General features: G+C 44.1%; 1 protein-coding gene across 1 annotated transcript in view; it reads left to right on the plus strand.

The window, feature by feature from the left end:
* Positions 1–7,727: 7,727 nt before the first annotated feature.
* Positions 7,728–15,316, plus strand: part of ITPKA (inositol-trisphosphate 3-kinase A) — a gene marked incomplete at its 5' end in the record, with an annotated part of 11,256 nt that continues 3,667 nt past the window's right edge. The window contains 3 exons of the mRNA XM_010023153.1: positions 7,728–7,824; positions 9,958–10,171; positions 11,790–11,994. Coding sequence (XP_010021455.1) covers positions 7,728–7,824; positions 9,958–10,171; positions 11,790–11,994 — 516 coding nt within the window. The remainder of the gene's footprint in view (positions 7,825–9,957; positions 10,172–11,789; positions 11,995–15,316) is intronic.

The following is a 15,316-nucleotide window of genomic DNA, read 5'->3' on the forward strand; positions in this document are numbered from 1 at the left end:
TGCTCATACATCCCGACTCTGGGCTGGGCTATCCATTGATGTGAGTTATCATAGAGCAACATTTAGGTTCTGGCCCTAATAAGCTTTCTGGTTAACCATGAATAATCAGTACTGTGTGGACTAGGGTTTGTGTGCATCAGGAACCTGTTCACTTCCCAGGGACAAGAGAAGATGAAATGTGGTAATAATGGGGTGAAGTCAGTTGCTGTGAGAGCTTCACCCTATCTTAGGACCTGCATCAAATGTTGGGCTCAGAAATCTAGTTATAAAGGTTTGTGTGAGTGTTTGCTCACATACTCCTGTTGGAGCTTGCTTGGGAAGCATTCATCTTGTTGACTTGCTCTTTCACCTCCCACCCATTGAGATCTTTGTCTTGATTTGTGATTCATGTCTGATTCAGCCAAGTGGGTAGGAGACTTGGCAGCAAGAATCTTCTTAGTTTGAGGATTCCAGAAACCTTTAATAAGGGGCAAAAGCACAGAAACGGCTGCTGAAAGTATGAAGTGGCTTATATGACAAATTCAGTGATATCTTTTTGTTATTTGGGGCATTTTTGTTTTACTTACGGGCAAATCTTGCACCTTGCTTCCCAGCACAAAGCTTTTGTGGATATTGAAGTTAAATTTCTCCCAGCGAATAAGGTAAAAATGACATGGATGCCTCACTTTCTCCATTGCAGTACAATGACTTCTTAGGTCTTCTAAGTTTCTCCAAATACCAAATGATCCCAAGCCTAGGAGATCCCAAGCTGTTGTAGCCTGGACAATTAAAAAAGCCATGGAATTTTGACTGACTGCAAAGAAGAGCTTTTACTATCTGCTTTAGATATTTTTAAAGTGTGTGCATATATTTGTATAAATTGCTAGAAGAAAAAACAAGGATAATTATAATTTGTTATATATTTGGCATAAAAATGTCTGCTGTTCCAGGATCTGGATCTGATCAAGTCAACTGCCTGCCTCTTTCAGATCTACAAAGACAACTCCACTAAGCCTCAAACTGAAAGAACTCAAACTCAAAATCCCTCAGTAGGCAAATTCTCTGACTGTAACCAGAAAGATACCACGTTGCTCAGCAACTCTCATTATCTTTTAATTATTTTTGTTTTATATATAACATCACTCTATTCTCCGTGAGATGAAACCATCTGGTTGGCTATGCCAGAACTGTGCTCCCTTGAAAAACTGAAATCCCTAATAACCTTTGAAGCTGGCTGCTGCAAAGCTGCACCCATGGGAGGCTCAGTGCTTTGATGGAAATTAAGCTGATGATAACATGTCTTGGTAGAATATTGTAATTTTGACAAATCAGTAGATTCTTTGTTAAAGTGTTTGTGATTCTATTTTTTAATAGTTTGCAATTACAGTACTGTAGTTATTAATTCCATCCACACAGAGAAGCATATCTAATTACAGGGTAATTATGCTAGTAATTGCTGTGGTCTGCTCAGAATGATTTCTTATGGATAGTGGCTGCATTGAGGCAGATGAAAGAAAAGTTTTGTTTGGGCCAGGTTTAGTTCATTATAATAAGATGTTCAGTAGCTTTAGACCTACATTGAAGTTCTTTGCCTGTGCAGGTCTGATATGTCAGGTCAAAGTGAATTCAAATAAAGTGATAAACACCACTGAAAATGAACAGTTATCTACAAAACCCTCAACTGTCTTTCTTACCTTAGTTTATTAAAACTCAAATAAAAGAGCTTGAAAGATAGTGGGTTTTTTTAATCCTTTATACTATTTTACTCAATTATTTAATTCAATTTAGAAAATGAAATTAACTCAGAGGGTTAAAAACCCATTTTATTATTAAGAAAGTGTATATACTATTAAAAGTAAAACAAATAATAATAAAGCTGTAAAACATACACAGAGTTTAGAAGGAACAAATATTAACAGAGAGCCATTCGCAGGACTGGACCCTACCACCTGCTCACACTGCTGCTTCCCACAGCTCTCTGAACAACCTTACAGACCTCGTGAGGATTTGTTGTGTCACTCAGGGTAGTATGGGTGCTAGTGTGTGACCCAGAAGGAAGAGAAGGGGCGTGATGGGGAAATCACAGCAGAAGGGTGAGCCACTGGAGAATGACTAGCACTGTGCATGCATAAATCATACCCGATACCCAGCGTAGTAATGCTTAGTGTTAACTGAGGGCCTGCTCAGAGAAGGCAGTTCCAGCTAATGGTCTGATGGGTTCTTTTCCAGTCACTGTTGTCACTTCCAGTCACTGTGTCCCCAGAGAGGCCAACCCCCATCACCTTCTCACCTGCCTGCTGCTCGCTTGCATTGTGTTGGCTGAGATTGCCAGGCACGGCGTTGCTCACTGCTCTAACGTTTTGGGCACACCATAACAGAATTATTTTAAAACACATGTAGTAACCTTCTGATAATTACAGTTTTCTGTACTCCTTGCAGCTCCCTGTGGAGGAACCTTGTTCCTCCTGGGAGTTAGTGAGACACTGAGTAGGCAGTGGCAACAAGCATTATGGATCAGATATCAGCCCCCATGTCCCAGAGTGGCAGTATTTAGCCTAAAAGTTGTGAAGACTCTAAGAGAACAGTAGATTATGACGACTGACAATTAAGTATTCTTTCTTAAAGCCTTTTAGGGGGGAAAGAAAGATCACAGAGAAATTTCTCACTATCCTTTTGTTTCTTGCTGTCATAATAGCTCTCTGTAGGCTTGCGTAGGCTTCGTACTAGTGCACAAAAAAAGACAACAGGATCTTGGGTAAAGAAACTGCTGAAATTTTCCTGGAAAAAAAGACTCAAGGGTCATTGTTGACTGTAGTCTAGCAGAACTTCCATGAAAATTTACCAGCTCAGGCAAGAAAGTACCCCTCCCCTGTGCTGCTGCTGAATAAACCTTTTCAGGGGCCCTGTTGATTTATGCTACGTTTTGGTGTGCCTTTGTTCTTTCACTGTAGTTTCAAGTAACATGCTGGGATTATTAAAACTGATAGATTGTTGGGTTTTTTTCCTGAAGAAAAGGGTTTTCTTACCTTCCCTTCCTCCTCTCCCCCAGCTTAGCTGTGCTCTTAATTATTGTAATTGCTTCATTTAGGACTCAATCCTTCAAATTCTTCTGTATGTTACCTATTTGTCAGTGCTTGCCTGAGGGTAGTTACATGTGTTTAAGGGGTGTTCATAGAACTGAGATCTTTTAATTATTTCTTTTTTCTTTTTTTTTTTTTTTTCCATTTTACCCTTTTAAAAGGAAGAGGTTTTACTTATTTTTCCACAGAACAGCAGAGGATGGTTCAGTCCCTATTCCCCAATGCCCTTAGGAATCAGAGTGGCTCTCCTGTCCCTGAGGGATTCAGGATATGCTCAGAGAAGTATTTCGGCTGTTCTACACTGCCTGTAAAATAACAGCAACAACCAAAACAACCACCCCTTCCCAATTCAGGGAGTCTGCACTAATCTGTTCAGTGAGCTTGGCTATTGGGATGTTACAGCTCTTGTCCTGAAATGGTGGGAGAGTTTCAGGAAAGCCTTGTAATTCCTGGGGGTAAATTTTGGGGATTAAGCACTTGAGGCCTGTCCCAAAACCCCTTAAAATGGGTGAAATGTCTTCCAGTGAGTTAAGCGGGTTTTTCTGAGCCAAGTCCCACTGGTGTGTTTGGGCAGGATCATCATGGCTGTGCTTCTGCATACTAGTAACTTATGGAGTTGTGTTCTCATCATGAGAAAAAGCCTGGAGAAAGCTGTGCTCGCAGAAACCAGTGGCCTTCAGTTACTGCTCATCTTTGCTGTTTCTTAATGGATAGACATGATGGCAACAGCTACCTTTACCCAGGGTTGAACATATTGGGAATGCCTCATCTGGCCAGTATCTTGTCTGCATCTGCCAGTGCTAACACAGCACAAGTCTCCCACATCTGCTGCATGGATGTATGTTTCTTTTCAGTACTGTGCTTCAACTTCAGAAGTGTGATTCAGAAGTGTAATCCAGATACCACAGATCAGCGGCAGATACCAAGCCACAATCCTGTGCATCCTATGTGGCTGCATTGTGGGAATCAGTTCTGCTGTTCTCCTCCCCTGCTTGTTTTGTTCCTTTGGTACCAGGGACACGATTCCAGTGGCACAGCCCCTCATACGGGCTAACCCGTTGTCAGGAAACAAGCTTTTCCCCTCTTTAGCATTCCACACCTTTTATTGCTTAAAGACATGTATATAGTGTGGCAGCTACAGTTCACATTGAGTAACTTACATGCTGAATCTAACTGAGAATGTTAAGATTTCTCACGTTTACCTCTTGGCCCTTTTGGAATGGTTTCCTTTTTCCTACTGGAAAACTCTTAAGTATATTGATCTCAAGAGGCATATAAAACAGCATCAGTGATGTCAAGAGCATCTGATTCAGGCAATTCTGATACAGATATATGAGTTTTCTCTGGATATATGTGAGTAACATTCACTGGTTGGATATCTAGAAATACATGAGGGCTTGGAGAAATCCAGGCAGAGCGAAAGGTCAAGGAAGATTAAGCAGGAATCTAGAAGCAACAGGGTCTGAGGGAGATACAGACTGCAAATACAGATGGGCAGCGGTAGCAGTCCTCTTTACCATTGCAGCATAAATCAGTGATTTGGAAAGCACATAATACCATTGCTAACAAAGAGGAAGAGATCTTGCTTTAGAAATAGAAGTGAGAAAGATTCCTCCTACAGCAAGCACACAAAGTTTTCATCTTCCCACTCACACCACTGCTCCAACAGTATGCAGCCCCGTTTGCATCCTGGCAATCTGCATCCCGAGTTGAGTGAGTCTGGGGGAGACTGGAAGCTGTGGTAGGGGAAAGTGTGGGATGGGTCTGGAAACAACCCTTGCCCTCCTAGCTTGAGCCTCAGGCTTTGCCTGTGTTGTGGGGAGGGCGAGTTTGTGAAGAGGTTATTTAAAATAAAGACCTATAAATAAAAATTGTCAGTATCTGTTTACTGGATGAGTAGCTTGAACACACTTATCCAAGGCAGCTGTAACCTAAGCAGCCAAAGTCCACTTGAGCTGGGGCTGATTTTAGCCCATTGTCTCCTCTTCACACCCACAGTACAAATAGAAGCTGCAGCTCCTTAAGGCTGGGTGGGAGGGAGGAGGCAGGAAAGCCTCTGGAGTGTGGTGTTGCATTGACAGTTGATGTGCATTGCTTGAAAACTCTGCTTCTCATCACTTCTGGAGGTAGCAGTTTGACAGCTCATTGGGAGACAGGGTGCAGTTTGTTAGGAGTGGGACATTATGATGAGTAGGATCTTCATCGGAGAGTTATGGAGCGATGCTGGCTTCTGATTAAGGGATGGGGAAAAAGCAGTGTTACCCTGAAAACTGGGCTGGAGTCTTCAAAAACTAAGTCTTTGGCAGGAGTTGCGTTCACAGGGATCATTTTAATTCAGAATGTTTACTTTCAGCTGGTCTATAAATAACTTAGGGATGTGTCCCTCTGGAGTAGAAACAGCAGAGTAGACTGAAGGGCTTCTGCTATTGGAGAAATCTGGCACATAAACTATATGAAAGCAATTCATCTTTGCTACTTGAATAACAATATTTTTATTGCACTTTCCTCCAGAAGGAGGATATGGACATTTGGAAGTGGTGTACAAGAGTCTCTTCATCCTCACTCAACAGCAGCTAGCTCTGTGATGGAGCCAAGTCACTGTTTAGCACTGCAGGCTTGCAGCTTGGTGTGATTTAAGGCAAATAATACAGAATATAAAATCCAAATAATACAGAATATAAAAGGGTCATTTAAACATGCAGAAGGTACTTATGAAACTGGGATTGAGTTAGAGCTAGTCACATCTGTAGTGTTGCAGTAAGTGCAACAGAGTCTTCATGATTCCCAGACATCCAGGATTTCTTTTGGGGAGCTTCCTCTCACTGATGCAGTATGTTTTCAAAAGCATTACTGCTGCATGGGCAATTACATCAGACCAAAAGTGACCGTTGCAGCTTGAATGGCATTCAAAACCAAAGTGAAGTAGGAAGAAGCAATCTTATTTCAGAATAAGTATGCTCATAGAATCATAGAATGGTTTGGGTTGGAAAGGACCTTAAGACCATCTAGTTCCAACCCCCTGCCATGGGCAGGGACATCTCGCACTAGACCATGTCACCCGAGGCTCTGTCCAACCTGGCCTTGGACACTGTGAGGGATGGAGCAATTACAACTTCTCTGGGCACCCTGTTCCAGTGTCTCAGCACCCTCACAGTAAATTATACTGTTATGTCAGTTTAATTTGCAGCATAACTTGAAACTTTCTTGTGAAGACAAATCCTTCAAAGAAGGATCACTGGTGTCTGTGAGTTCACATATCCTCATGGTGCATTCTAAGATAGCTGCAGGGGTTTGCCCTCACACAGTGACCAACATTGCCAGAGGATACCTTGTAAGAAATGTGGTATAAGTGAACCAGTATGGGGAACGCTGGCCCGGTCAGAGTATGATCTGGAGAGCTATGTTTTATTTTGTCTGTGTATCATTGCCTGCAGTTTCATTATTAGTTATTTTTCGCTTCTGTAAAAGTAGTAGGAGACAATAAAATCAGGTATCTTGAGCACCTGAATCATCATATTCATGTTAGAGAAGACATGGCAGTTTTGAAAGTGGATTTTTCAGGTGACCTAAATGTGTTTTCAGTGAACTTGATGCCTTCCGTTGACCTTGGCGAATGCCAGTTAGACCATTGATAACCACTTCTGTAAATGCAGCCTAATCACCAGCTATACCTGATCCCAGCAAAAACCCCTCAGTGCTAAATTGTCGTGCACATGTATTATGCAGCCCTGTTGTTTTCTCCAGCAGGGTATCACATTCTAGTTGGCAGAAGAAAGGAGCTACTGGCCTTGTTTGTAAGGCACTTTGGGATCCCTCACCGCGTGACAACCAGCACCGGTGGGCTGATGTTCTCTCCCACCCGGGTTTCACTTCCAGAGCACAAGACTTCTTAACTTTCTATGTTTTCTTTCTCCTTTCTGCCGTTGTGGCAGAGCGCTTGGTGCTGTTCGAGAGCAGCTGCTCTGTTTCCCTGCCTGCCCGCAGTGGTACCCGCGCAGCTGCACTGTGCGGCGGCCAAAGATACCCACAGCAATGCCCAGCTCCGTTAAAGAGTAACGAGACTGGAAAAGAGGGGAGGGAGCAGGAAAATCCCTGACCTAGGGTAGATCCTACAGCACAGTGTGGAATCAGTAGGTGTCAATGGGTGCTGAGGGACCTCCATGTCCAACTAAGAGATGCGTTTTCTATGCATCTGTCACAGCAAGACTCACCTGCTGACTGGGAGAAACCTGTTAATCATGGGGTGATGCTGAAGTTCTCTGGGAAAGGAAGTGCTGCTGGCAGTGGCAAACAGCTTGTGTTCATGTCTCATGGAAACTTAAATGTGTGTAAGTGTGTGTTCAGTGTCTGCTGCCCACATAGTGCGTGACTCAGAGAGGGTCAGGTGTGGCTCAGAGCAGGCCTGTGACGTGCAGTATGATGGGGTTTTTATTCCTTGCAGGCAGCTTTCTTGTGGATGGCAGGACATTATGTTTGTGTTTGTCCATTCTTGGGTTTGTGTGTGTATTTTTCCGACGACGATGACTGTGTCTGTTTTATGGTTCCACTTTTGAGCACAGACAAATGAGCGAGGAACAATTCAATGTGAATGAAGCTACGTGGCAGGTTTGGGATATGTCAGGATTTCAGCTTTTGCTCAATTTAATGTTTCTTTCCTTTGTATTCCAGAAAAAAGCATGGCATACAATTAAAACTATGGTTAACTTACCAGTCATCAGCCCCTTCAAGAAACGCTACTCGTGGGTGCAGCTGGCTGGGCATACAGGTGAGACTAATGTCTTCAGTGTGATTGTCTCTGGAGTGGGGATTGCAACAGCAAAGAAAACAGTGCTTCAGTGTTTCTCTATTTCCATCCTTCAGGTAAAAGGAAGCAGGAAGTATCATTTAAACCCGTGAACCAGAACATCTTTCTTTCGGTTGTGGTGGGGATAGGGAAGGGGAGTGATATACCTGAGTAATGAGAGGAGCAGGGAAGCAATGGTCAGGCTCTACAGAAGGGCCAGGCTCCCAATGCATCCTTGTAAGGTGGTGTTTGTTAGAGGGGAAACAAGGGACTGGGGAGCTGACGCCCTAGTCCATCTCTTGCTGTCGGTTGTGATATGGGATCATCTTTCTTGACTGAGTAGCCAATGTGTTAGTTCCCTGGTGGGAAGGATCACTGTCCGTGCCTGTATGGGCTTCAGCCCTGGCGAGGACAGTGTTTCTAATACCAATCTCAAACCCTCTCATCTGAATGTAAGCCCTTGGGTGGAAAACAAATCCGGTGAAAATTGACTTGCTGACCAGGTGCTTGCACTGTGAGCCTGTCATTGTTCACTGTAGGCATGCGAGGAGCAGCTCAGTCACTGGTTCTATATTGTGTAGAGGTTGGTAACTGTGCTCCTAATGTCAGCTTTGTTTCACTGGTAAGGGAAAAAAACCCAACAAAGTGAAGTCATCAGGTTTGCTTCTCTTGTGCCTCATTTAATTCCTATGCAGCCCATGCTCCTGCAGTGCTAGTGTGGGGTTTATTAGTACACATGTGGGCAGGCACCTACGCTGCATCGTGCTGTAATGCAGTACCTGAACCACCTCTTTATTATGCTAATGCACTAATATGGTGCACTTCAAAGCTGTGCAGAGTTTATTTAGTCCTAGTAGCTGCGTTTTGCACAGTGGTATTGGCGGGGCTGGCTGGTATTACGCAGAGTGCCAAGATGACCAACCTCTCTTACTGCTGTTTTTATCACTGTGTGTGCAGGGTTGGCTTGATCTGTGTGGAGTGATGCACTGGTCATGTAATCATAACCCTTCTGGAGGCTGGTTGTAGTAGGGTGGAAGAGGAGGGTTAAGAGGTTACTAGATGCTGATGAGGAGAGATACTGCTCCAGTTTCCTTTAAATAGTTTTCTGTGGTTACATTTAGTCCTTCCTTTTTGCAGCTGTTTTTCCCTGATATGACAAGTTCTTTCTAAACTAAAACCTGGGCCATCACCACCCTCACCCTTGTGCTGAGGCAGTGCCAGCTCTAGGATTTGTCAGAGAAGAGCCAGTTTGCAATGGCTGAAGCATCCTGCTGTGATAAAAGTTGAGCGTTAGCCCTAGGATTAAGGAGGCTCCTCCTTTGGTGCCTATTTTATGTCATGTAGATTTAAGGCTACCTCTGAATGAAACCTGTACTTTCCTCATGTTATTGGCAGGTTGCAGGACAGAAGAGCATCTGGACAGTAGAATTAGCTGGAGTCTAATTACTGCTAGTCTTGGCCTGTGCAGACTATCGTTCGTACTGGATACCATTCAGACACAGGATTATAAAAGCCAGTTGCCCCACAGGGTGTACCTGCAGTGTAGCCAGGCTGGGAGCAGAGGCAGTACCCAGAGGTACATGGATGTGCAGTCAGGTGTGTAGGAAGGGCAGTGCTTGGCTTCTGGCCTGTTCGGGGCTGCAGAACGATCGCTGTGTGACCGTACTGCCTCGGTACGTACCTACTCACAGGTGTACCCTCTGTGAGGATTAAGGACAAAGCAGCACTGGCAGCATTACACAGCTTTGAAATAGCCTGTCAGAGGATTAATGAATTCTGGCTCGTGGCTTCTTCCTGTTCATTTTAGTAAGCGTAGTCGTGTTTAATATCCTAACAAAGAGTTTAGCATGGGGAAAAAAAAAAGATGGCCTGGAGCAGGTGCGCTCCTTAAAGCTATAAATTCTGGCATGGGAATATATCCAAAGGGACTTTCACTGCCAACGGCTGTGTTTGTCCTGGGGGTTTCAGTTTCTTATGAAAAGCATGTTGTCTTTTCTGTTCAGGGGATATCTGTAACTGGTGTTAGGAGGTAGATGAAGCTGGAGCGGTGGGGGAAGGTGGGTTTTTAGTTTTGCAGGTCAGTCTTGTCAGCGTGTGTCTGATTTTCTCTTTTAGGGAGTTTCAAGGCAGCTGATAGTGGGAAGATACTCAAACGCTTCTCGGAGAATGAGAAGGAGTGTTTTGAGCGACTGATGAAAGACCCGCTACGTGCCTGTGTCCCTTGCTTCCATGGCGTGGTGGAGAGAGATGGAGAGAGCTACATTCAGCTGGATGACTTGCTTACTGATTTTGAAGGGCCGTCTGTGATGGACTGCAAGATGGGGATCAGGTGAGGTCCCCGAAAGAGAAAAAGTGCTTTCTAACCCAAATGTGTTTGAAGGAGGTGGAGGGGTGTGGTTATGCTTTGCCTGAAGGAGTTTGGTAATGTTTTTGGAGCCTTGGGTTTCAGTGCAGACAACTTGTTGTGGGTTTGGCAATCACTTTGGACAACCAGAGGAGGGTATGTCCCGCTGTTGCCTGATTGCACATGAATTCTGGAAACTAATTGATCTGTAGCCTCAAAAGCTTTTCACATTAAGAAATTTCAGGGGTGATTTAAGACAAAGTTTCTCTGCAGTGGCCTGATAATACATGGGGAAAATAATTACATGATTCATTCATTGCCAGTTCATTTAATCTTTGTGTATGCAGTGATTCAAAACACCCCACAAAGAGTAAAATTCCCATCTCCAAATGTGAATGACTGAATAGTGCTCTGAAAGCCCATTTCCAACGCTTGAATGAGCCTTCACTGGTATTGATCTTTTCTGCAAACAAAAGGGTTGACCATCTGCTCAGGACTGACCTGTGTTTTCTCCCTGCTCTGACATAATTACAATGCTACCACCTTGTTCACTTTCTTTTCCTTCTGTTGGCTGCGATGAAGAGGAAAACCTAAAAAAACCATAAGCATAACAAACAGATTAGGGATCTGCTGAAAGTGTGGAGTAACAGTAGAGGGAAGTATGAACTGTCATAGTGATTCCTTGCGTGCCAGCTCAGATGCTCAAGTTATTGTCATACATGAGCTATTCAGCTTACAGGAGAGCAGACAAGCCTTTTCAGCTAATGCAGAATCTTAAATCAGAGTAGTAATGCGTAGCACTGGTATGCCCAGAATAAAGAGGAGAAGGATTTGCAGCAGTACACATTTTATTCAGAGTAGATGACGTTCTGGTAATGACTGACAGCATCTCCTAAACACCACCCTGGGTGTTACACTGAGAAAGTACACTCCAGGCACCTGACAAAGTACAAGCTTTAGAAGACCACTGGAATGTAGAGAACATGGATAGTGCCTTTCTAATGGTTAGCAGATTAACAGGTTGACTGGTAACAGCAAAATGTGGAAGGTTTGTCACCCTTCACCTTCCTGTTCTTAGTTACCTCTTCTGGTTTGGAACTGCTTAGATAATCTGCTTTACTCTTCAAGTTTTGCTATATGAGAAGTGATTCTGTCTTTCACTGTGATGCATTAGGTGAAACCTTAACTGCTTTCTGAAGCCTAAAAAAATCACATGTGATTGATTGATGTTAGCGTTGATTTTTTTTTTAGGAGAGATAAGACAGGAAGGCTTCAGCAGCTCTATTTGCTTTTGATTTCATTGTAAGTGATCTTTCCTAACTGTCCCCCGAAAGGACAGTTTCTGTTTCATGGCACAGTAGGAATTCAGCTTTCTCTTTACATATAACAATAAGTAAAAGTATAGTTAGAACAAGAAGTGAATGACACAATTCCCATGGCCTGCACAGTCATTTCTCTCTGTTCTTAACTTCCCCATGTGCATATCTGGGGTAATGATAACACTTACTTTCCTGGTTGGCATTTCTTGAGGCCAGTTTGTAAGCTGTAGAAAGAAATGTTTGGAGAGTCCTCACGGTTTTATTGGGATGTGATGTTTTTGCAGGACATACCTGGAGGAAGAGCTGACTAAGGCCCGTGAGAAACCAAAGCTGCGTAAGGACATGTACAAGAAAATGATTGAAGTGGATCCTCTTGCTCCCACAGCTGAAGAGAACGCTCAGCATGCTGTCACCAAACCCCGATACATGCAGTGGAGGGAAACCATCAGCTCTAGTGCCAACCTGGGCTTCAGGATTGAAGGGATTAAGGTAATAGTTTCATTTCTGCCTGTTCTTGGAGACCAGGCTTTGGTTTCTGGATTAGTCAAGAAACTGGTGTGCATCAGTAGTCAGGTCTTCCAGAGGATTATGCCGTGAAAATGCACTATCTGGAATCACAGAGTTCAGAGTACTGTGGCTTTAAAACATCCATTGTAATTATAACAGGGCAGTGTCAATGAAGTTAAGCATCAAGTGCACATCAGCCGTACTTGGTTCAACCACAGAAACATCGCAGGAAGGACTCAAGCAGGTACACAGTGTAGATAGAATGAGAATGAGACTGGTACAAGGAAGAATTTAGAACTGAAGAAATAACAGCCCCTCCCCATGCATTTACTTTTTTATCCAGGAACTGTGCAACTTTATTGCAAGTGAATCACAGTAAAGTGTTTTTGTTCCAGTTATGTTTTTTTGTGAGGCATGTTAAAATCATTAGCTTAGATATTCTTGGGATCAAGGGAGCCCCTTTGCCTTTTAAGTACATGATGATATCTGGTGTAGATGGAGCTGGAATAAAGCCAAAACAGCCAAAAATAAAAATTCTTCTTCAACAAAGTCCATCTCCTGTTCTCGATGGATAAGTTTGTGCCCTTATACCATTCCTAGGATACTACCTTATAGCCACAGAAGAGCCTTGGCAATTTTCTTTCCTACCTATTAATTTTTTATATTTGCTGTGCTCTGTGGCAATGTCAGGTACCTACCTGGAAGCCCATAGGACCTGCTCTCAGCATATCAGCCACCTGGCTCAGTCACTTGCATGTGAACACTTGCTGGAATCCAGAAGTGTGCTTTCTGCTTATGTAGGCTTGTCACAGCCAGCCTGGGGTCAGGATGGTGCTGTACCTGTAGCAGCATAGGGCACGGTGAGGGCTGCCCACCCCACCTGCACGCTGGATGAGTACTTGCTACCTGAAGCCAGTGATGGGACAGCTATAAGGAAGTTAGCATGGGTTACCCTGTGTGACTGCAGGATGTTCCCAGAGCATGTGTGTTTAATTCAGGTATGTTAGTCCATTGTAAATTATACTCTGCATTAGTTTTGCTTCCATTTAATAGTTCAAACACACAAGAAGAAGAAAGGGATTAAAGAAGGTGATGCTGATGAGCAGAGGATCTTTAAACTCCCCTTTCTTCTCTGCTTCTCTGTGTTGTCTTCTCCCTTATTCACGGATTCTCCTGTTGTGATACAAGAAGTAGGGTTTCCAGCTCACGCTGTGCTGGCCCCCTCTGCACTGTGCCACCCGCTCCTGGCTCGCAGACACAGGCACCCTCACGCAGGAACTGTCTGGATGGTAGATGGTCTGGCTTCAGTCCAGCCAAGGTGCTTCCTGTATTACCCTTTAGCCACCTAATGATGTTATCAAGATACCTGTTTTATTCCTGTACTGTTTAGGTCTTTGCATGCTCTGTGCAGTGGCATCAGAAACCCAGACAATCTGGAGACCTTTTACATATGTTCTTGGAAAGATAGTTGGTCAGTGTAGAAGATGTACAGATTTATGCTGAGTACTGGAGAGTGGATGAGCTAAGGGAACGCAGGGAAGCTCCAGGAAAACCTCCTGGCTTGTTCTTGGTGGGTCAGTTGGTTATCAGAGGTGGGTAGGAACAGTATGTCCCACAGACTGCATGGTATTTTCCTGTGTTGAGACAAAGCTGTAACTGTGCAAAACAGGACACAAATACTTAATCCTTGATCAAGCACAAGAAATGCTTTGGAGTACTGCAGCACGTTACCTCTTCCTCTGTCTCCCTGCGCTGGTCTGAGGGATGTATTATTATCTTATTCTTTTTCACAAGGACAAATGGTGACAGAACGTGAGCTGCTGAAGCAATACAACTGGGCAGTGCTCCCTGCACTGGTTCACTGCAGCTGGACTGTACGTCCAGTTCTGTTTGCAGAAAAGTGAAGCCATGCAGAGATCCCAGTTTTGAGGGAGTCTGTAAAGATCAGTGGTGCCAGCTAGTGGTGGATGGGGAAGAAGGGGTTGTTCTTCCTGAGTGCGCTGGTACCTCCTGGAGCTGCTGAGCAGATGTGGTGGGTTTAGTCATTCAGAAATATTCTTGCCCTATGGCTGCTGGAGTAAGAAGTGGAAGCAAAGAAAATTAAATCATAGAAGCCCTTCTGTGAAGTGGCTGCTGATAAATGAGATCTGATTCACCATAAGTAATCCTTCATCAGCAGGGTACTTTTTCTCTGTAGGCTGATTCATCTCTTTTCCTTGCCTTGCTTCCATATCTCTGAAATCAAGCCAGGTTCATTTATGGGATTTTACACTCTTCCTCTTACCAAAAATAGTTTGAACTGTTGGGTTTCCTTACAGCTGGCACCTGACATTCAGCTTCTTGTGCCTGCCAGGTTCAGAATGCGGGTTTCCTTACTGGAGGGGGCTGACTGAAGGTGACAAACACTGACAGGGTTGCAAACATTGTCTCTGACACTAACCCAATAGTTTTGCAGAGCAGAGATGAGGCATGGGGCTGAGAACCAGGAGTTCTGGTTTCCCAATCTGAATCACCGAATCTCTGTGCACTTTGGGATGTTACATCTTCCTTTGGTACCATTCCTTCAGCTGTAGATCAGGGATAGCCACTTTCCCAGGAGGACATCAGATTTGATTCATAAATCTTTGTGAATCTTTGTAAGTCACCACCTTAACCCAGAGCCCTTTAAGGGAAGTTTGCAGAGGAATCTGAGCAGGACCACAGAGGTTAAGATAGGTAGGACTATTTCGTGGAGCTGCCAAAGCTGCCCTCCTGCTGATCTCGTCACTGTCACATCTAATGAGAAGTGCTGCAAGCATCCCACTGTGTGCAGCGTGCAGCTGCCTGCTCTGCTGTGCAGGAGTCTCTGTGGAGGCCTTGGCAAAGGTGTGACTTCAAGGAGCGAGTCAGGCAAGCACCTCCTGGGGGTCAAGTACGTCCAGAGCCATTGCAAGGGCCTGGTACAGAATACGAGGGTTGGTGCCGTTCAAAATCTGGATGTTGTTGACAGCAGTAAAGACAGGCAGCAGTTATGTTCCTGCCAACCACTATAAAGGAAGAAAATCATTAAAGTGTTACTGAACAAGAGGGTAGCAAGCAACTAGTCTGTCCAGACCTAAAAGGATGAAAAGGGAACACGCAGCAGCTATTCCAGACTGTGCTCTGGGATTTGGGGCACAGGGAGAAATGATTTTTTCAAGCAACCTTACTCAAGAGGTATGAGGCGTCAGACTAAGTTCCAGATTTCTATGTGTTGAGCATTATCATACCTCAGATCAGATGGCTCCTAACTTCCACTGCCTACCTGCTGACCTTCTCTTGCATA

The sequence above is a fragment of the Nestor notabilis genome, unplaced genomic scaffold (assembly GCF_000696875.1).
Source record: "Nestor notabilis isolate BGI_N333 unplaced genomic scaffold, ASM69687v1 scaffold5661, whole genome shotgun sequence".
Lineage (NCBI taxonomy): Eukaryota > Metazoa > Chordata > Aves > Psittaciformes > Psittacidae > Nestor > Nestor notabilis.